This window comes from Dendrobates tinctorius, unplaced genomic scaffold (genome assembly GCF_039654945.1).
Source record: "Dendrobates tinctorius isolate UK_male_01 unplaced genomic scaffold, ASM3965494v1 ptg000092l, whole genome shotgun sequence".
NCBI classification, from domain to species: Eukaryota; Metazoa; Chordata; class Amphibia; order Anura; family Dendrobatidae; genus Dendrobates; species Dendrobates tinctorius.
This window is the reverse complement of record NW_027361760.1, coordinates 1,386,191-1,406,248: the sequence shown is the minus strand read 5'-3', so window position 1 is coordinate 1,406,248 and position 20,058 is coordinate 1,386,191. Positions and strand designations below refer to the sequence as shown.

Here is a 20,058-nt window from a genome sequence, read left to right as displayed (position 1 = left end):
AGGCTGCGCTCGTAGCAGTTCATTCCCCAGTGGTACAAAGGTGACATCAACCCCACCACTACAGGGTAAGTGGAAAGAGCTGGGCAAAGTGCTAGAACTGGGGCATCTTATAAATGTGCCTTTTCTGGGCAGTTGCGGGCTGCAATTGTTAGGCTGGGGGGGGGCATTATCCATGTTACTATGTTACTATGTTACCAGCCCCCAGCTATATGCTTTAGTAAGGCTGGTTGTCAAAAATGGGGGTCCCCACGACGTTTTTTTAAATCATTTATTGATCCCTCTATTCTTGATAACCAACCTTGCTGAAGCAGACAGCTGAGGGTTGCAGCCCCCAACTGTGAGTTTTGTGTGGCTGGTTATCAAAAATAGGGGGAACCCAGGCAGGTTTTTTCTAATTATTTATTTACCATCCACCGCTCCTGCTCTCACTGTTATTAGCGGCAGCAGGAGTCAGGTGATGGGAGTTGTAGTCTCATCAGCTGATACCAGTGACCGGATGTAAATTTTGGACCTCCGATCACAGCTGAGCGCTCATGCTGTCTTTTGACAGCGTGGGAACCGCGGCTCTCTGACCGGTGGGGATCATTTCACCACCGATCAGAAGTGCTGCACCAGTGTTTCCCACCCTATCACACAGCTTGGGAAACACCGGCTTTTGTGCTATGTATGTTCAGCTATATTTGGCGATTTAATCAACGATAAAATTGGCGAATATTGCAAATTCGGCGATCATGAGCCGAACCGAACATTGAAATATTCTCTCATCTCAAATTATAATGGCTCAGCTTCAGCACCAATATCAACACTACAGGCCTCTTATTTGTTATACTGTGCACACACAGGCCTAGACAAGAAATACAAAGTGTCACAGAGCTGGGCAATGGTGTTGGTGTTCCGAGCATGGTGGCACCTCTTCTTTTATAACCTCTGATGATGTTACATAGCCAGTCAATCACAGTAGTGCAACAACCAAGATGGCTATGGCATTACAGTGATGCGCAGGCAATCCCCGTATGATTATTGGCTGTGTAACAGGTGCAAAACATGCGAGGCGTGGATTCGAGTTTTAAATAGAACACCACCCAATGCTCGCTGAGTAACGAGTTTTACCAAGCACGTTTGTTCATCCCTAATCAGCACCAAGGTCTCTTTGAATATTCCCAATAGGTTCTGATTATATTGCTACATAGCAGAATAAAGACATTTCTTCTGCTAGTAAAGATGTCTCAGAAATTATCCTGGCTTTACCTGCAGCCTACAAGCACTACTCAAATTTACAGTATCACAGTAATTTAAATTTAAAAAAATTGTTAATAAAAGTTTTTATTTTTCATTCTCGGAGATGTTGACATTAATTTTTTCAAGTCAAGGTTCACTAGACTGAAAAGTCTACTCCCTAAAAGCTGCAATTAGTATCTGAATAATGTTTAATAACACTAGTGATTATCCTACCAATTCACCAGTTATAACACTGAAATCCCAATATCTACTTAGCTTGTCTGGTTATTCAAAGATGCTAATCAATTGTTTTTTTTACTGCTATTCTAATTGTTATAGATTAACGTTGATGTTCTAGTTCATTCGTGAGTTGTAGCATGATCTCCACTTTACCTGCACTGCAGAGCATAATTCAGATATGTTCAGATTTGTTGTGGACAATTCTGAAGATGTATACTTTTCATCCAAATAATTTTCTACTTTTCACCAACAGGAGTGATAATTATGCTTAGAGGATGGGCCAGATTGATTGAAAAGACCAAGGTTCTGTGTAGTCTTCCCATTCAACTACAAGGAGCCAACACCTCTTCTTGTGACTTCCCAGTGAGTTTTGCGCAAATACATAAAAAAAGCTTTATGGTAACCAATGATATAACATTAGATGCTTTCTTCTAGGACAGACACCATTGTCCTACTGAGGAGCTCCGGGATTTTGGGCTACCCAATGCTACATGGGGCCAGAACTTACATGATCTATATAATAAATTCCTGGAACTCAGCAAAAATGGCAACTGGAAACGAATCCCTTCCTACAACACCATCGCTCATCACTTAGATGGTGAGGATCTATGAATATGGTTCTAAGCTATGGAGCAATTTTAATAGAGTTAAACTCTTTAGGGGTGAGTCTTTGTTTTTCATAAGTCATTCATAATATTTTTTTTCACATGCAGGTGACCCTCTTGAAACAGGGATAGGCAAACGGATGTTCCTCAGGAACTTAGACAGTGATGGTCTCGGATTTGAGTACTGCATGTTTTACAACAAGAATGAAAGAAGAATGGTCTGTCTTTTCCAGCCTGGTCCCTACCTTGAAGGTCCTCCTGGGTTAGATATTGAATATTTACAAATTTTAGATTAATGTTTCAAGACAAAATTAAAAAAAAATACATAAAATATTTGTTGGAGTACTTAGCAGAGATGGTGCTATTTGATTCACAAGACTCAGTCCATTGACCACAATGCTGGATGGTGAGGTCCAATTCTTATTTTATGGAATCGGTGGCCATTGTGCCAGACTGGCTAAGATAACAGGAGGTTCTCAGCACACCTGTGTAAGAGTGGCTCATGGACCTTTATTTTTGATACTGCTTAATAATCTCAATGTTTACCCCATGTAAAAGAGTTACTCTAGTCTTAGCATGATGTGACATTCTCTTCCAGGTATGCCCACGGAGGTTGCATTGCCACAATTATCGACAGTACAGCTGGAGCAGGAGCTGTGTACACTTGTGGTAGCGTCATGACAGCTAATCTCAACATTACCTATTACAAGTAGGTGATAGGAGCATAAACCTTTCCTGACACAGGGTGGACTTCAATGAAGGTTCCTGTACAATAAAAGTACCGTATATGATTTCCATCAGCTAATTTCATAGTACATGTTGTATGTCCAGCCCTAATGAGTTTTCTTAATGGAAACTAGTTGTGATGTCTGAGTAATTTTCATTTATCTACTATGATGTACAGCAGGTTATAACAGCTATTTTACTGAACCACATATAACAGCTACGTGACTCAACCACATAGCTTCACATATGCTCAGCTCAAATGAGCTTATTTGGAGGAAATATGAGGTGTCATGTCAGAGTAGCTTTCCTTAAGCCATGTCATGATACCAGTGCTGGGTGACCGGCACTGCTGGGGTTAATGTTCTGACCTCAGTGCAGACTCTCACCTGCACACCTGGGACCTATTATGGTGGCCTCTCATTGGTTCTGGGGAGGCTTCTTATAGCCTCAGGAAGCTCCCATCCCCTGTCAGTTATACTTTCGCCCTTGGCATTGTGTGGTGACCCCTGAGTGTGTTAGTGCTGTGTTCTGGTTGCATGATTCTCTGTGTATGACCCGGTCTGTTCTCTGGATATTGCTTTGGATTCTGCTTGGTACCTTCTACGTTTGTTTGGTTTTGATCTCTGCTTGGCCCTGACTATCCGTTCTGTCTCATCCCTGGTACTTTACTAATATCTTGTGTATGACCTTTGGCTTTGTCTGACCTCCCGTCTGTTTATCCCTCCTGTACCTCGCTTGCCTGTACTGTTCATGACCCCCGCTTTGCCTGACTTTGAGTTTTCTACCTTCTTTGAAAGGGGACGCTAAGCCCCGCCCCCTTGCAGTCACATGACCGTTCACATGACCGTAGGTCCTGTGCCGGCTTGCTAAACTTCTACATTCAGGTCCTGTGCATCTTTATTTTCCGGCTGTTCTTGTCCCCAGTGGTCCCTATGGTGCGGGTGACTCCCTGCTTTAGCGGAGTCTGTACGCCGGCGCTGTCAGGACCCTGACATTATAATTGACCATTAAGTTTCTGGCTGACCAGATGAAAAGTCTGAGTCAGATGTTTCAGGGTTTATCCCTGGAGCAGCAAGCTCTGGCTCGTTCTCAGCAGCAGGTTTCTGAAACAGTGCGGGGAGCCCTAGCTGCTGGGTCTCTGGGGGCTGGGGCGAGTGATGTTGTTTTGGTGTCCCCAGAACCACCTGTTAAACTGCCTGGCTTTTTTTTCTGGAAACAAAAAGGAGTTCAGGGTCTTCATGGAGGGGTGCAAACTTTTTTTTAGTTTGAGACCACGTTCCTCTGTGGACGAAAGTCCGAGGGTTGGGGTCATTATGTCTCTGTTAAGAGGGTCCCCACAAGCTTGGGCTTTCTCCCTTCCTCCCACTGCCCCTGAGAGAGTGTCTGTGAATGCATTCTTTGAGGCCCTCGGGCACATTTATGATGAGCCTGACCGAGTGCGATTGGCAGAGGACATGGTGATGAGCATCTGTCAGGGGAAACACTCAGCTGAGTGGTTTTGTACTGAATTCCGCCGCTGGGCCGCAGAGGTCTCTTGGAACAATGCCGCACTCCGAGGACTCTTTCGTAGAGGCTTGTCTGAGCGGCTGCAGGATGCTTTGGCGTTACATCCCCCACCTGACTCTCTCGAGGACGCCATGACCCAGGCCGTCCGGATGGACCGCAGACTGCGGGCCAGAGGGGTGATGCAGGTGGAAACTCCATTGTTCCCCAGTGGAAAAGAGACTGCCCCTGAGCTCATGGATGTAGGCACCCTCTCCCTGAAGAATACGGAGAGGAAACGCCGGAAGGACAAGCAGCTATGTTTTTACTGCGGTAAAACGGGACATTGGAAAAGGGAGTGTCCTGATTGCCCGTCGACGGGAAACAACTAGGTCTGGGTAGTCAACAGGGAGACTACTCAGACCCTCAGGTACCCTTTTCCTCATTTTCTAAAGTGTTACTGCATGTGTAACTGTTTGTGGACGGTAGTTCTTTTTCCTCTACAGCCTTCGTGGACTGCGGATCATCTATTAACCTCATTGACTCCCAATTGGTCACACACTGTAAGATAGGGACAGTTAGTCTCAAGGTTCCGATCAAGGTGATGGCCATTGACTCCTCTCTCCTCACTAAGGAGGGAATTCTCTTTATGTCTGACTTGTTTTCGCTCAGAGTGGGCGCTACTCATGTGGAAAACCTAAGTTGTTTTGTTCTGGACTATCTACCTGCAGGGTTGGTGTTGGGCATGCCCTGGTTACAACATCATAACCCAGTTATTAACTGGAAAACAGGGGAGATTGTTCAATGGGGGTTTAATGATTTTAAGTTATGTGATAAATCCGCACTGCTGGTTGAACCTGTTAAATCTGTGTCTGTATCATCTGTCGAGCTGGAAGGTATTCTGGAATGCCTGAAGGACTTCGAAGATGTATTCTCCGAAAGCGAGGCCGAGACGTTACCGCCACATAGACCCTTTGACTGCGCTATTGAGCTGGTCCCGGGGGCTAAATTACCTAAAGCCCGTCTGTTTAATTTGTCTGGTCCTGAGCGCTTGGCTACGAAGGACTACATTGCTGAAAGTCTGCGCAAAGGACACATACGTCCTTCAGTCTCACCTGTGACGGCAGGTTTCTTTTTTGCAAAGAAAAAAGATGGCAGGTTACGTCCCTGTCTCGATTTTCGGGAGCTTAATCAGATTACGGTACGGAATACGTACCCCCTTCCGTTGATTCCCGATTTGTGTAACCAACTATCAGGGGCAAAGTGATTTTCTAAACTGGATCTTCAGGGGGCATATAATTTGATAAGGGTCCGGGAGGGGGATGAATGGAAAACCGCGTTCATCACGACCGAGGGACTGTTTGAAAATTTAGTCATGACGTTTGGTCTTACCAACGCCCCCGCCATATTTCAGAATTTCCTCAACGTGGTATTCTCGGATCTCATTGGTCATTTTGTCGTTATCTACTTAGATGATATTTTGATATACTCCTCCGACAAGCATTCTCATTTGGAACATGTACGAACTATTCTCCAAAGACTGAGAGAAAATCATCTGTATGCCAAATTGGAGAAATGTGTATTTTGTGTGCAAGAATTGTCTTTTTTGGGATTAATTGTATCCGGTGAGGGTTTTCGCATGGACCCCAAGAAGGTGCAGGCCATTGCGGATTGGGTGCAACCCCGAGATCTTAAGGGTCTTCAGCGCTTCTTGGAGTTCGCCAATTATTACCACAAATTTATCCAGGGGTTTTCGCAAGTGGTCAAACCTCTTACGGATCTAACATGCAAAGGTGCGGATGTGAGAAATTGGTCCTCACTCGCAAAAGAGGCCTTTGCGACGCTGAAAAAATGTTTTATGTCTGCTCCTGTGTTGGTACAGCCAGATCCTTCCAAACCATTTGTGGTGGAGGTGGATGCCTCCGAGGTGGGGGTGGGGGCAGTGTTATCCCAAGGGTCTGCCACTCTAACCAACCTCAGGCCATGTGCTTTCTTTTCCAGGAAGTTCTCTGCTGCTGAAAGAAATTATGATGTAGGCAATAGAGAGCTTCTTGCGGTCAAGTTGGCGTTTGAGGAATGGAGGCACTTTTTGGAGGGGGCCAGTCACCCGGTTACTGTGATCACTGATCACAAAAATTTGTCATACATTGAGTCTGCTAAAAGATTAACGCCCAGACAGGCCCGTTGGTCACTTTTTTTTTTCTCGTTTCCAGTTTACTATTACATTCCGTCCAGGGTCAAAGAATGTCAAGGCTGACGCCTTATCTCGTAGTTTTCACCCTGTGTCTGCCCCTGAGCCACCGTCCTCCATCCTGGACCCTGGGGTGGTGTTAGCACGGATCTCATCTGAATTGGAATGGGAAATTGAGGGTGCCCAGTCGCTGGCTCCTGCGGCCAAACCAGGGGGCAATTTGTCCCAGGGCAACTTCGCCTTAAACTCTTGCAAGAGTTCCACGAATCCAAGTTGTGTGCTCACCCTGGTATATCAGCCACGCTACTGGCGGTGGCTAGGATCTTCTGGTGGCCTACCCTTGGTTCTGATATAAAGAAATTCATTTCTGGTTGTGGGGTCTGCGCTCGTTCTAAAAGCTCCCATAGCCGGCCGGCGGGGGAGCTGATGCCCTTAGAAGTTCCCGAAAGACTGTGGACCCATCTGTCCATGGATTTTATTACCAATCTTCCCTCTTCCAGGGGTAATACGGTGGTATGGGTAGTGGTGGACAGATTTTCAAAGCAGGCTCATTTTGTACCCCTGTCTGCATTACCTTCTGCTGAGACCTTATCCAGATTGTTTGTGCAGCATGTGGTCCGCCTGCAAGGGGTACCCCTGAATGTGGTGACTGATCGTGGTGTGCAGTTTGTGGCTAAGTTTTGGCGTGCTTTCTGCAAAAAATTGGGGTTATCTCTGTCCTTTTCGTCTGCATACAATCCGGAGAGTAATGGTCAGACGGAACACACTAATGTGTCTCTGTAACAGATCCTCAGATGTCTGACTTCTGCTAGGCAGAATAACTGGTGTGATATACTGCTGTTGGCTGAATTTGCCTTCAATAGTCGGGTGAGTCAATCCACTGGTATGTCCCCTTTCTTGATCAACTATGGGTTCAGTCCTCATTTTGGTGAGTTTTCTCGTCTGGATACGGGGTGCCCCGGGGCTGAGGACTCTGTGCAGCGGTTAAAAGATACATGGGCAGAAGTCCAGCGGCGTATATCTAGGTCTCAAGGCAGGTATAAGGTTTTCGCAGACAGGAAACGAACACCTGGTCCCATGTTTCAGGTTGGAGAGAAAGTTTTGCTCTCCACGCGAAACATTAAGCTAAAGATTCCGTCAGCCAAGTTGGGCCCCAAATTCATTGGCCCGTACAAGATTGTGGAAAAAATCAACCCAGTAGCGTACAGGCTGTGCCTTCCACCCTCTTTCAAGATCCCTAACGTCTTCCATAGATCTCTACTGAAACCGTTTGAAGCAGTCCGGGGAGAATCCGAGTCCGCTGCACCTCCGGTTTCGGCTGAGGGACATGTGGAATATGAGATTGGTCACATCGTAGATTCTAGGTTGGTACGGCGGTCAGTACAGTACCTAGTTCATTGGAAGGGGTATGGGCCGGTGGACAGGTCCTGGGTGCCGGCCCGGTTGATGCATACGGATCGTCTGGTTTGGGCTTTCCATGCTAGATACCCAGGCAAGCCTGGGGGTCCAGAGGCCTCCCATTGAGAGGGGGGTACTGTCATGATACCAGTGCTGGGTGACCGGCTGTGACGGACTCAGCTCCTGCTGAGCCCATTTTTTGAGTGGACCCTCTGGGTCATGGCACCCACCCACCGAGGGCGAGCTTACCTTGAGAGAATCCACCCCCTATACAGGGAGTGTCAGGGGCAAGACCAAGGGGGTGAGCCACCACAACTGCCGGAACCAGATGGCCGGCTCAGGGGGACACTAAGTGCAAGTGTCTGACTACAAAGACAAGCAGGAAGCAAGACGAGACAAGACGTAGGTGCAAGGTAACTTCATTGGAATAACTCAGGATCACATACAGTGTAAACAAGCAAAACGTGCAAGGTGCGCGCGTGGGCACGCCAAGGTCCATAACATGGTACGTACCAGGTGGCATGCCTAGGTACAAGTAAAGGCATGATGGCATCGGACTCCGGACTGCTGGCAACGATCGACATCATCAAGGCATCAGGCTGAGGACATCAGCTCCGGACGTCAGGCCGCAGTCATCAGCTCATGATCTCTGGCAGCGATCGGCAGGTTCCGGGCATCCGGCAGGCAAACCAGGTTTCAGGCAAGGAGGCACGACAGATATCCAGGCATGGTGCGTGTTAGGGAACACGCCGAGGTCCGAGGCTAGGTGCAAGGCAAGGTGCGAGTGTAGGGGACATGCCAGGGTTCAAAGCTAGGTGCGTGTGTAGGGGACACGCCAGGGTTCAAGACTAGGTGCATGTGTAGGGGACACGCCAGGGTTCACAAAACAAGACAGGGTGCGTGTGTGGAGACACGCCAAGGCACGAGACAGAGTGCGTGTGTAGAGACACACCAAGGCACAAGGTACGAGACAGAGTGCGTGTGAAGAGACACACCAAGGCACGAGGTCACAATGCAGAGTCCTGCGCGTGCAGAGGGGCACGCCAGGATCAGGCAAAGCAGAGTCCTGCGCGTGCAGAGAGGCACGCCAGGGACAGGCGAGGCAGAGTCCTGCGCGTGCAGAGAGGCACGCCAGGGGCAGGCGAGGCAGAGTCCTGCGCATGCAGAGAGGCACGCCAGGGACAGGCGAGGCAGAGTCCTGCGCGTGCAGAGAGGCACGCCAGGGACAGGGTTTAAGGACCAGGTTAGGACCTGTGCGTGCAAGAGGGCACCACATTATACATGGCCAAACCTGCGCGTACTATTATAGAAGCACGGGGAGGTATGCCATGGGCAGGCGAGGGCCTGCGCGTGCTTTAGAGAGCACGCAGAGCACAGTGCGGAAACAGCGTGAAGTGCAAGGGAGCACAGAGGGCACGGCTGGGGCACTGGCTAGCTGATCGGGCTGCGGCACTGACAGACGGGCAAGACTCCAGCGAACCCGGCTGAGGTATGGCAGGCGACACAGCTGTCACTGACCGACGAGCACGGCTGAGGCACAAGCAGGCGGGCACGGCTAGGGCGGGCACGGCTGAGGCACAAACAGGAGGCTAGGAAGGCCAGGTGCATGCAAAGAGCATACGAAGAAAAAGAGCAAGGGAAGACAAGACGAGAAACAAGGCAGGGCTTAGGCAGAGTACAGAACCAGGAATGGAAGCAGATCATAGCAAGAACAGAGCTAGCAGCGGAGCGTAGGCCGAAGCCCAGAGCCGGGCCAAGGGAGAACCTTGGGACTAGCCTCGAAACGTGCAAGAGAGCATAATAGGAAAGAGTCTAGCAGCGGAGCGTAGGTGAAGCCCAGAGCCGGGCCAAGGGAGAACCTTGGGACTAGACATGGAAAAGAGAGAAGGAAGGGTGCGTGTGCCAGGGAGCACAACAGAGCACCATAGGAGAGAGCGAGGCAGAGCAAGCAAAGACTACAAGGCAAAGCAGAGCAGGGACAGAACATGGCACGAAGGACAACACAAGACATGGTACAAGACAAGAGACGGAATACGAGCATGGAGCGTGTGCAGATATGCACGACAGAGCAAGGTGCAAGGGCACAGAATAGAGGGAGCGCCCCACAGACCAAGCAGCCATGCAGGGACACCACACAATACTCAGGCCCTGAGCATAGGAAGGGGCGGCCTGATATAGGGCATAGCACCTCCTCTTCCAGGTCAGGACCAGGGGAGCACTTCCGGGTTCAGATCCACAGGATAACAGAGTGTAGTCACATGATTGGAGTTCCAGACATGACGAGACGACTGCAGAATCAGTGCTGAAACCTAGACAGGTCACATGATCAGAGTTCTAGACATGACGAGATGATTACCAAACCAGACAGTGCAGGTTCCTAGGAAAGGTCACATGATCAGCGTTCCAGACATGACGAGATGATTGCAGAACCAGACAGTGCAGGATCCAGACAGGGACACCTGATCAGAGATTCTAGACATGACAAGAAGATCACAGAAGACAGAGCAGAAACGCAGGCATCCTGCAGCTCAGACATGAGGTGAGTGTGCACACTGCTCTAGTGAACGAGCAGGATAGCAGACAAGATATGCGCATGCACATCGCTCCAGGAGTTGAGTCAAAACAGACAGGGCAGACATGACAGACATGGCGGACATGACAGTACCCCCCCCTTAAGCCCCTTCTTACCGGGGCTGGAAAGAAGTAAAAAAAAATTCTTCTGCAGAAACCAGAGTTTAGTACAAACCACTCCAACAATGTTGATCCGACATCTGAAACGGACACCTGCACCGGTCAAGACACAGGAGCCGTGGACGAGACACGGGGATCCAGTGGGGAGGACTGCGCGTAGACAAGCAAATCTTCTTACTCTGGCTGCCATCATTTCCAAACGAGTTCAGAGGTCAAGGGCCGGGTCTGATTTACATCAGAAGAGTGGCCGGGGTACCGCCATTTTCGGGAGAGTCCAGGAGACAGAGCCGATCAGATTCTACAACAGACGGGTCATCAGACGGGTAGCCGAGGTACCAGCGGAGTCCATGGTCTGAGTATTCTGTGACAGACTCAGCTCCTGCTGAGTCCGTCACAGACCAAGCAGCCATGCAGGAACACCACACAATACTCAGGCCCTGAGCATAGGAAGGGGCGGCCTGATATAGGGCATAGCACATCCTCTTCCAGGTCAGGACCAGGGGAGCACTTCCGGGTTCAGATTCACAGGATAACAGAGTGTAGTCACATGATTGGAGTTCCAGACATGACGAGACGACTGCAGAATCAGTGCTGAAACCTAGACAGGTCACATGATCAGAGTTCTAGACATGACGAGATGATTACCAAACCAGACAGTGCAGGATCCTAGGAAAGGTCACATGATCAGCGTTCCAGACATGACGAGATGATTGCAGAACCAGACAGTGCAGGATCCAGACAGGGACACCTGATCAGAGATTCTAGACATGACGAGAAGATCACAGAAGACAGAGCAGAAACGCAGGCATCCTGCAGCTCAGACATGAGGTGAGTGTGCACACTGCTCTAGTGAACGAGCAGGATAGCAGACAAGATATGCGCATGCACATCGCTCCAGGAGTTGAGACAAAACAGACAGGGCAGACATGACAGACATGGCGGACATGACGCCGGCACTGCTGGGGTTAATGTTCTGACCACAGTGCAGACTCTCACCTGCACACCTGGGACCTATTATGGTGGCCTCTCATTGGTTCTGGGGAGTCTTCTTATAGCCTCAGGATGCTCCCATCCCCCGTCAGTTATACTTTCGCCCTTGGCATTGTGTGGTGACCCCTGAGTGTGTTAGTGCTGTGTTCTGGTTGCATGATTCTCTGTGTATCACCCGGTCTGTTCTCTGGATATTGCTTTGGATTCTGCTTGGTACCTTCTATGTCTGTTTGGTTTTGATCTCCGCTTGGCCCTGACTATCCGTTCTGTCTCATCCCTGGTACTTTACTGATATCTTGTGTATGACCTTTGGCTTTGTCTGACCTCCCGTCTGTTTATCCCTCCTGTACCTCGCTTGCCTGTACTGTGCATGACCCCCGCTTTGCCCGACTTTGAGTTTTCTACCTTCTTTGAAAGCAGGACACTAAGCCCCGCCCCCTTGCAGTCACATGACCATTCACATGACCGTAGGTCCTGTGCCGGCTTGCTAAACTTCTGCTTTCACGTCCTGTGCATCTTTATTTTCCGGCTGTTCTTGTCCCCAGGGGTCCCTATGGTGCGGGTGAGTCCCTGCTTAGCGGAGGCTGTACGCCGGCGCTGTCAGGACCCTGACAAGCCACTTATGATGTAAAGCTGGTTATAACAGCTATGTGACTGAACCACATAGCTTCAGATATGTCCAGCCTAATGAGCTTACTTGGCAGAAACCAGTTGTGATGTCTGAGTAGCTTTTCTTAACCTACTATGATGTACAGCAGGTTATTACAGCTACATGACTGAACCACATAGATTCAGATATGCTCAACCCCTATGAGCTTAATTGGGGGAAATCAGGTGTGATGTCAGAGTAGCTTTCCCTAAGTCACTTATGTTGTGCAGCAGGTTGTAACAGCTATGTGACTGAACCACAAGTATGTCCAGCCATAATGAGTTTACTTGGCAGAAACCAGTTGTGATATCTGAGTAGCTTTTCTTAACCTACTATGAGGAAAAGCAGGTTATAACAGCTAAGTGACTGAACCACATAGCTTCAGATATGCTCAGCCCAAATGAGCTTAATTGGGGAAACAAGGTATGATGTCAGAGCAGCTTTCCCTAAGCCACTTATAATGTACAGCAGGTTATAACAGTTACGTGACCAAATCACGCAGTTTCAGAGAACCTTCTCATGACAGACTCCTTTAGTTCTGCAATAAGCTCTTTTCGACTAATTCATAGATCTTTAAGACAGAGCACACTGGTTTAATTGCACCTGATGGACAGAACAAAACTGAGACTGACTTGGTTGAGTGACAAGAGAATAAACCGTAACACTATTGTGAAGGTGCTCAAGTAGGTTCCCAAGACAGTAAGATAGAAGTAAGAGACTTGGCACTCAACTTATGATAAGGAAATCCAGATTTTTTATTTAGGCAGTCACAAAAACAGTTCCAGTTGGACCTTCATCAGCCTGACAATAATATATAAAAAAAATTAAACAAATAAATCTTTAGAAACAGAACGCAAAATCCATCAAGGGTAAAAAGGAAAAACAATGGGAAAAATGCCATTATGATATATAGTGAGATAAGAAGGTCTTTTACCATAAAATTGGGAAGATAAGAGAATAAGAAGAAATGAGGGAGATGGGTTCAGTTACCTACCCGACTGCTGTATGAATAAGTATAGATACAGGGCTAAATGTGACTGTAGGTGAAGGTGGTGTAGCAGCAACCATAATTAGAGTTTAGTCCTGCAAGTGATGAGTGAAAATGAATGAAAAATTAGGCTGTTGAATGGTGGTAGTGTCCCTTTAAACATAAATATAGGAGCATACCTGCAAATATGAGAGGGGTGTATAGGTCAAAGCTGACCAAAAGCAGGGATTTGAACAGCTGCAGAAAAAAAGGGTTTTCCATGACGTTGGTATTGTCAAGTTGTTTACCTGAGGGGAGACAAGAACATCTCAACGACCCATACCACCCCACCTGTATAAAACCTGTTATCCACTCACCCAAGACACAGAGACTGGTAATTTCTTTGGAATTTGTATGGCCACAGCAGCCTTTATTAAAACAAACAACAGTAAACAATGTATTATGAATAGAGTTGAGCGAAATGGGACGGCCAAATTCAGAATCCGCCGACTTTTGCTAAAGTTGGGTTTCGCCGATCGAAACCCGACCATAGCGTGAGGTCGCCAACTTAAGCGCCAAAAGTCGCATTTCCCACAATCCTTCCAGCGCCTATTTTCAGCCAATCATGAAGGACGCACACTGTGGGCAACACGATTACGTCGGCAGCGGCCCCCACCATGTTAGAGAAGGGCATCCAAATGATTGGCTGGCTTTGTGTGGCGTCACAGTGCCTATAAAAGGCCGTGACCGCCAACAGCCATCTTACTTCTGCCGATCTTAGCATAGGGAAAGGTTGCTGCTGATCGTTCTCAATAGGGAGAGTGTTTAGGCAGTGAAAGAGTAAAAAACATTGCTTGTGCTGATAGCAAATGTCACTGTACAACACAACTGTATAGTGTGCAGTGACGGGGGAGGATATATTTGTGTGCAGCAGCTCTGTTGGTTATTAGGCTGCCTTATAAGGCTCCCTGGTAGCTGCATTGCTGTTTGCATGTTGCTGTGCAGACTGCTTGTTTAAAAGCAAAAATATTTTTATTCCTTTTTTCTGCACAGTTACCAATCCTTAATTTTTTCACACTTTTTTGTGCAGCAGCTCTGTTGGTGTTTAGGCTGCCTTATAAGGCTCCCTGATAGCTGCATTGCTGTTTGCACACTGCTGTGCAGACTGCTTTTTTTAAAGCAAAAATCCTTTTATTCCTTTTTTTCTGCACAGTAGATACTGAGCGTACATTTTTTCACACACCATATAGAGGTGTACGCTCCTCACACACTACCGTGTACCGGCTGGTATCACGGACAAATACATGCTATATGTGTGTGACTCCGTAAAAAAATACACGGAGATTAACATTTTTCCATACATACACCGTATAGAGGTGTCCGATTATCAAAAACAGTATCGGATATCTGGTGTTCTTATTACTGTCACATCTACACAGAGACAGCGTTTGTGTGTGTGACACTCCATAAATACATATACGGACATTTCCATTTCTCTATACACCGTATTGAGCTGTCCGATTATCAAACAGTATCTGATATCTGGTGTTCTTATTACAGTCACATCAACACAGAGTCAGCGTGTGTGTGACACTCCATAAATACATATACGGACATTTCCATTTCTTTATACACCGTATTGAGCTGTCCGATTATCAAACAATATTGGATATCTGGTGTTCTTATTACGGTCACATCTACACAGAGTCAGCGTGTGTGTGTCACACTCCATAAATATATATACGGACATTTCCATTTCTCTATACACCATATAGAGGTGTCCAATTATCAAACAGTATCGTATATCTGATGTTCTTATTACGGTCACATCTACACAGAGTCAGCATGTGTGTCTGTGACACTCCATAAATACATATACGGAGACTGACAGTTTCACCAACAACGTATACAGCTGTACACCTCTGATACAGTACCGTATATCTGCTTGTTGGATTACGGTGAAATACATACTGGGTGAGCGTCTGTGACTCACAAAATATATACGGAGATTTCACTTCTTACATACACGTTACACAGCTGTACGCTACTCATACAGTACATACACAAAGAAAATGGGAGACGTTTATTAGCATCCTGAATAGGACCTGTGCACCATATACCATATAGGAATAAACATGCTAGAAATAGGAGGAAACCACTATGGCTAAATAGAGCTGTAAGGGGCGCAATAAGAGATAAAAATAAAGCATTTAGAGAATTAAAGCAAGTAGGTAGTGATGAGGCATTAACTAAATACAGAAAATTAAATAAATTCTGTAAAAAGCAAATCAAGACAGCAAAGATTGAGACAAAGAGACTCATTGCCAGAGAAAGTAAAAATAATCCCAAAATATTCTTTAACTACATAAATAGTAAGAAGCTAAAAAATGATGGCCCCCTTAAGGGGGTTTTACACATAGCGATATCGCTAGCAATATCGCTAAAACGTCACTGATTTTGTGACGTTATAGCGATATCGCTAGCAATATCGCTATGTGTGATACTTACCTCCGACCGGCTCCCCCGCTGTCCATGGCTGATCGCGCGAGATCGGGCGGCTCCATTTCTCGTCGTCAGCTTCCTGCTGGGCTTCCTGCTGTGTGAGACGAGCGACGCGTGGAGGCGGGCGGGAGGACGTCTGGATCGCTGTGTGTGAAAGGTGAGTATCGTGCGCTGCGTCGCTGCTGCATCGCTGTGAGATCTTTCTGTGTGAAAGCTCACTAGCGATCATTTAGCGATGCACCAGCAATCCTGACCGGGTCGTATCGCTGGTCGGATCGCTGGTGCATCGCTAAATGTAAAAGGGCCTTTAAAAATAGTCTGGGTGAAATGGTGGATGAGGATGAGGAAAAAGCCAATATGCTAAATGACTTTTTTTCAACAGTATTTACACAAGAAAATCCCATGACAGATAACATGATCAGTGATAAAAACTCTCCATTAAATGTCACCGGCTTAACCCAGCAGGAAGTACGGCGACGTCTAAAAATCACTAAAATTGACTAATCCCCGGGCCCAGAAGGGATACACCCCCGAGTACTGCAGGAATTAAGCACAGTCATAGATAGACCATTATTTTTAATCTTTAAAGATTCCATAATAACAGGGTCTGTACCACAGGACTGGCGTATAGCAAATGTGGTGCCAATATTCAAAAAGGGGGCAAAAACTGAACTTGGAAATTATAGGCCAGTAAGTTTAACCTCAACTGTGGGTAAAATCCTGGAGGGTTTCTAAGAGATACTATACTGGAGTATCTGGAGAAGAATAACCTTCTGACCCAATATCAACATGGGTTTACAAGGGACCGTTCCTGTCTGACTAATCTGATAAGCTTTTATGAAGAGGTAAGTTCCGGACTGGACCAAGGGAATGCAGTGGACGTGGTGTACATGGACTTTTCAAAAGCTTTTGATACGGTGCCACACAAACGGTTGATACATAAAATGAGAACAATGGGGATAGGGGAAAATATGTGTAGGTGGGTTAAGAGCTGGCTCAGGGATAGGAAACAAAGGGTGGTTATTAATGGAGCACACTCGGACTGGGTCACGGTTAGCAGTGGGGTACCACAGGGGTCAGTTTTGGGCCCGCTTCTTTTTAACATATTTATTAATGACCTTGTAAGGGGCATAGAGAGTAGAATTTCAATATTTGCGGATGACACTAAACTCTGCAGGGTAATCAATACAGAGGAGGACAATTTTATATTACAGGAGAATTTATGTAAACTAGAAGCTTGGGCTGATAAATGGCAAATGAGCTTTAATGGGGATAAATGTAAGGTCATGCACTTGGGTAGAATGAACAAGATGTATAATTATGTGCTTAATTGTAAAACACTGGGCAAAACTGTCACTGAAAAAGACCTGGGTGTATGGATGGGCGACAAACTCACATTTAGTGGCCAGTGTCAGGCAACTGCTGCAAAGGCAAATAAAATAATGGGATGCATTAAAAGAGGCATAGATGCTCATGAGGAGAACATAATTTTACCTCTACATAAGTCACTAGTGTGACCACACTTAGAATACTGTGTACAGTTCTGGTCTCCGGTGTATAAGAAAGACATAGCTGAACTGGAGCAGGTGCAGAGAATAGTGACCAAGGTTATTAGGGAATTAGGGGGTCTGCAATACCAAGACAGGTTATTACACTTGGGGTTAGTTAGTTAGTTTGGAAAATCGAAGGCTTAGGGGTGATCTTATTACAATGTATAAATATATGCGGGGACAATACAAAGACCTTTCGAATGATCTTTTTACTCTTAGACCTGTGACGGGGACAAGGGGGCATCCTCTACGTCTGGAGGAAAGAAGGTTTTTAAGCATACTCACAGACGCGGATTCTTTACTGTAAGAGCAGTGAGACTATGGAACTCTCTACCATATGATGTTGTAATGAGTGATTCCCTAATAAAATTTAAGAAGGGACTGGATGTCTTTCTTGAAAAGTATAATATTACAGGGTATATACACTAGTTTCCTTAATATTGCGTTGATCCATGGAGCTAGTCTGATTGCCGTATGTGGACTTGGGAAGGAATCTTTTTCCCCAATGTGAAGCTTACTGTTTGCCACATGGGTTTTTTTGCCTTCCTCTGTATCAACATGTTAGGGCAAGTTAGGATAGGATATGGGTCGAACTAGATGGACTTAAAGTCTTCCTTCAACCTTAATAACTATGTTACTATGTATTTCTCTGCTGGTATTTTTGGTACATTTTCCCAAATATGAGGAAGTCTGGTGGAAGAGGCCGCAGACGTGGGGGGGGGGCGCAGCTGGTACTGATGGTAGTGGTGGTGCATCGGCTGGTTCTGGGAAAAGCACAATAGCAGCTAAGGCAGGAGGTGTTGAGCCTGCGTCATCATCTGGCACAAGAAGGCCTTTAAGGTTCCCTTTTCTGGGAGTAGGTAAGCCGGTTTTAAAGCCGGAGCATCAGGAACAGGTTTTGGCTTACATTGCCGAAACAGCCTCCAGCTCTATTGCCTCCTCTTCTGAAGTTACAAAAACTGCAAGCACAGAGTCGTCAGTGCAGGCCTCTGGTCAGGAACAACACCTTTCGCTGTGTCCATCACCCACACCAAAAGTGAAGGATGCTGAAGCACACACTTCAGATTACTCCATGGAGCTCTTTTCACATACCATTCCTGGGTTATCAAGTCAAATCCTGAATTCCCCAGTCCACAATGAATCTGACATGGAGTGCACTCATGCACAGCCACTGATAGATGAATCTGCTGGTACATTCACCCACAGCACTACATTGCCCTCGCAGTCTACTGAGCCCGAATCAGACCATGATGAAACTCAGGTGCCCCTTCCCGCATGCTATACCACCTTACACGGTGACACAGAGGAAGGTACAGAAGAAGGTACAGATGACATTGAAGACGAGGTCATGGATGACCCAGTTGTTGACCCAGATTGGCATCCATTGGGGGAAGTGGGTGCTGGTGACAATAGGTCAGAACAGGAGAAGGATCCGCAGCAGGCATCTTCATCGCAGCAGCGGTTGTTCGGCAGGCCCGTAGCTGTAAAAAACTTGGCAAGAAAACTAAAAGACTTGCAGGACAGCTTGGCCAGATGGTCAAATTAGCACAGCGTGCAAGCCTGAAAATTTGTACCCTAGTAGGAAGAGTGAAGTGTGGCACTTTTTTGAACAAAATCCTACTGATGACGCAAAGGTTATCTGTAAGAAGTGCCGAAGGACCTTTAGCGGAGGGAAAAATCTAAGAAATTTGAATACCAGTTGCATGCTTAGACATTTAACCAACATGCACTTGCAAGCGTGGACGGACTGCAAAAGCTCAGGTAGCACATGTGCACCTGCTCCGACTCAAGTTAGCTGGCAACGCTCCATCGCTTCCCCACTGTAAGGCCACCGCTAAGCACACCACCATCAAGAAATGTTGAGGTGTCGTCGCTAGGCCAAACCAGTCACGCAAACACAATATTTTTGCGAGGCAACACTGAATCCAGGCCATCAACACCCCCACCATCACCAACCCCTTCTCAGTCCGTCATGGCCAATGCTAGTTCCCCCATATGCAGCTCTCAAGTCCAGCTCACCCTACCAGACACTCTGAGTAGGACAAGAAAGTACTCATCCTCTCATCCACGTACACTGGCTTTGAACACCTACTGTACATTGCCAAACTGATCTCATTAGAGATGATGCCCTTCCGTTTGGTAGAAAGCGAAGCTTTCCTAGAGCTCATGGCCTACGCTGTCCCACGCTATGATCTACCCAGTCGGCACTACATTTCTTGAAAAGCCATCTCTGCCCTCCACCGGCATGTGAAAGACCGCATTGTCCATGCACTAAAACAGTCAGTGAGTGGAAAGGTGCACCTCACAACAGATGCATGGACCAGTAGGCATGGCCAGGGCCATTACGTGTCCATCACAGCGCACTGGGTTAAAGTGGTGGATGCAGGCTCCACAGGAGACAGTGGCGGTGGAACAGTGCTGCCTAGCCCACGGTATAGGAAACAGTTGGGTGTAGGCATTCGACCCTCCTCCTCCTCTGCCAGAAGCAAAAGCTCGTCGACAGAGCGCAGTCGCATGAGCACTCCATCCACATCTGTGAGTGTTGCACACGAGGTGTTCCACTATCGAACAGCTAGTGGTAAGCAGCAGCAGGCTGTTTTAAAAATGATGTCTTTGGACGACAGTAGACACACTGTGGAGGTACTGGCCGAGCATCGACAAACTGAGTCATGGCTGGGCAGTTTACATCTTGAGCCAGGCAAGGTAGTCAGTGATAATGGGCGGAATTTTGTGGCAGCCATAGCCCTTGCAAAACTCAGACACATACCTTGCCTGGCTCACACCTTGAACCTAGTGGTGCAATGCTTCCTAAATAATTATCCGGAGTTAACAGCCCTGCTCCATAAGGT

General features: G+C 47.1%; 1 protein-coding gene across 1 annotated transcript in view; it reads left to right on the top strand.

The window, feature by feature from the left end:
• Positions 1–1,722: 1,722 nt before the first annotated feature.
• Positions 1,723–20,058, top strand: part of LOC141098454 (acyl-coenzyme A thioesterase THEM4-like) — a 147,425-nt gene continuing 129,089 nt past the window's right edge. The window contains exons 1-4 of the mRNA XM_073586277.1: positions 1,723–1,821; positions 1,894–2,056; positions 2,172–2,325; positions 2,662–2,772. Of these exons, the coding sequence (XP_073442378.1) occupies positions 1,723–1,821; positions 1,894–2,056; positions 2,172–2,325; positions 2,662–2,772 (527 nt within the window). The remainder of the gene's footprint in view (positions 1,822–1,893; positions 2,057–2,171; positions 2,326–2,661; positions 2,773–20,058) is intronic.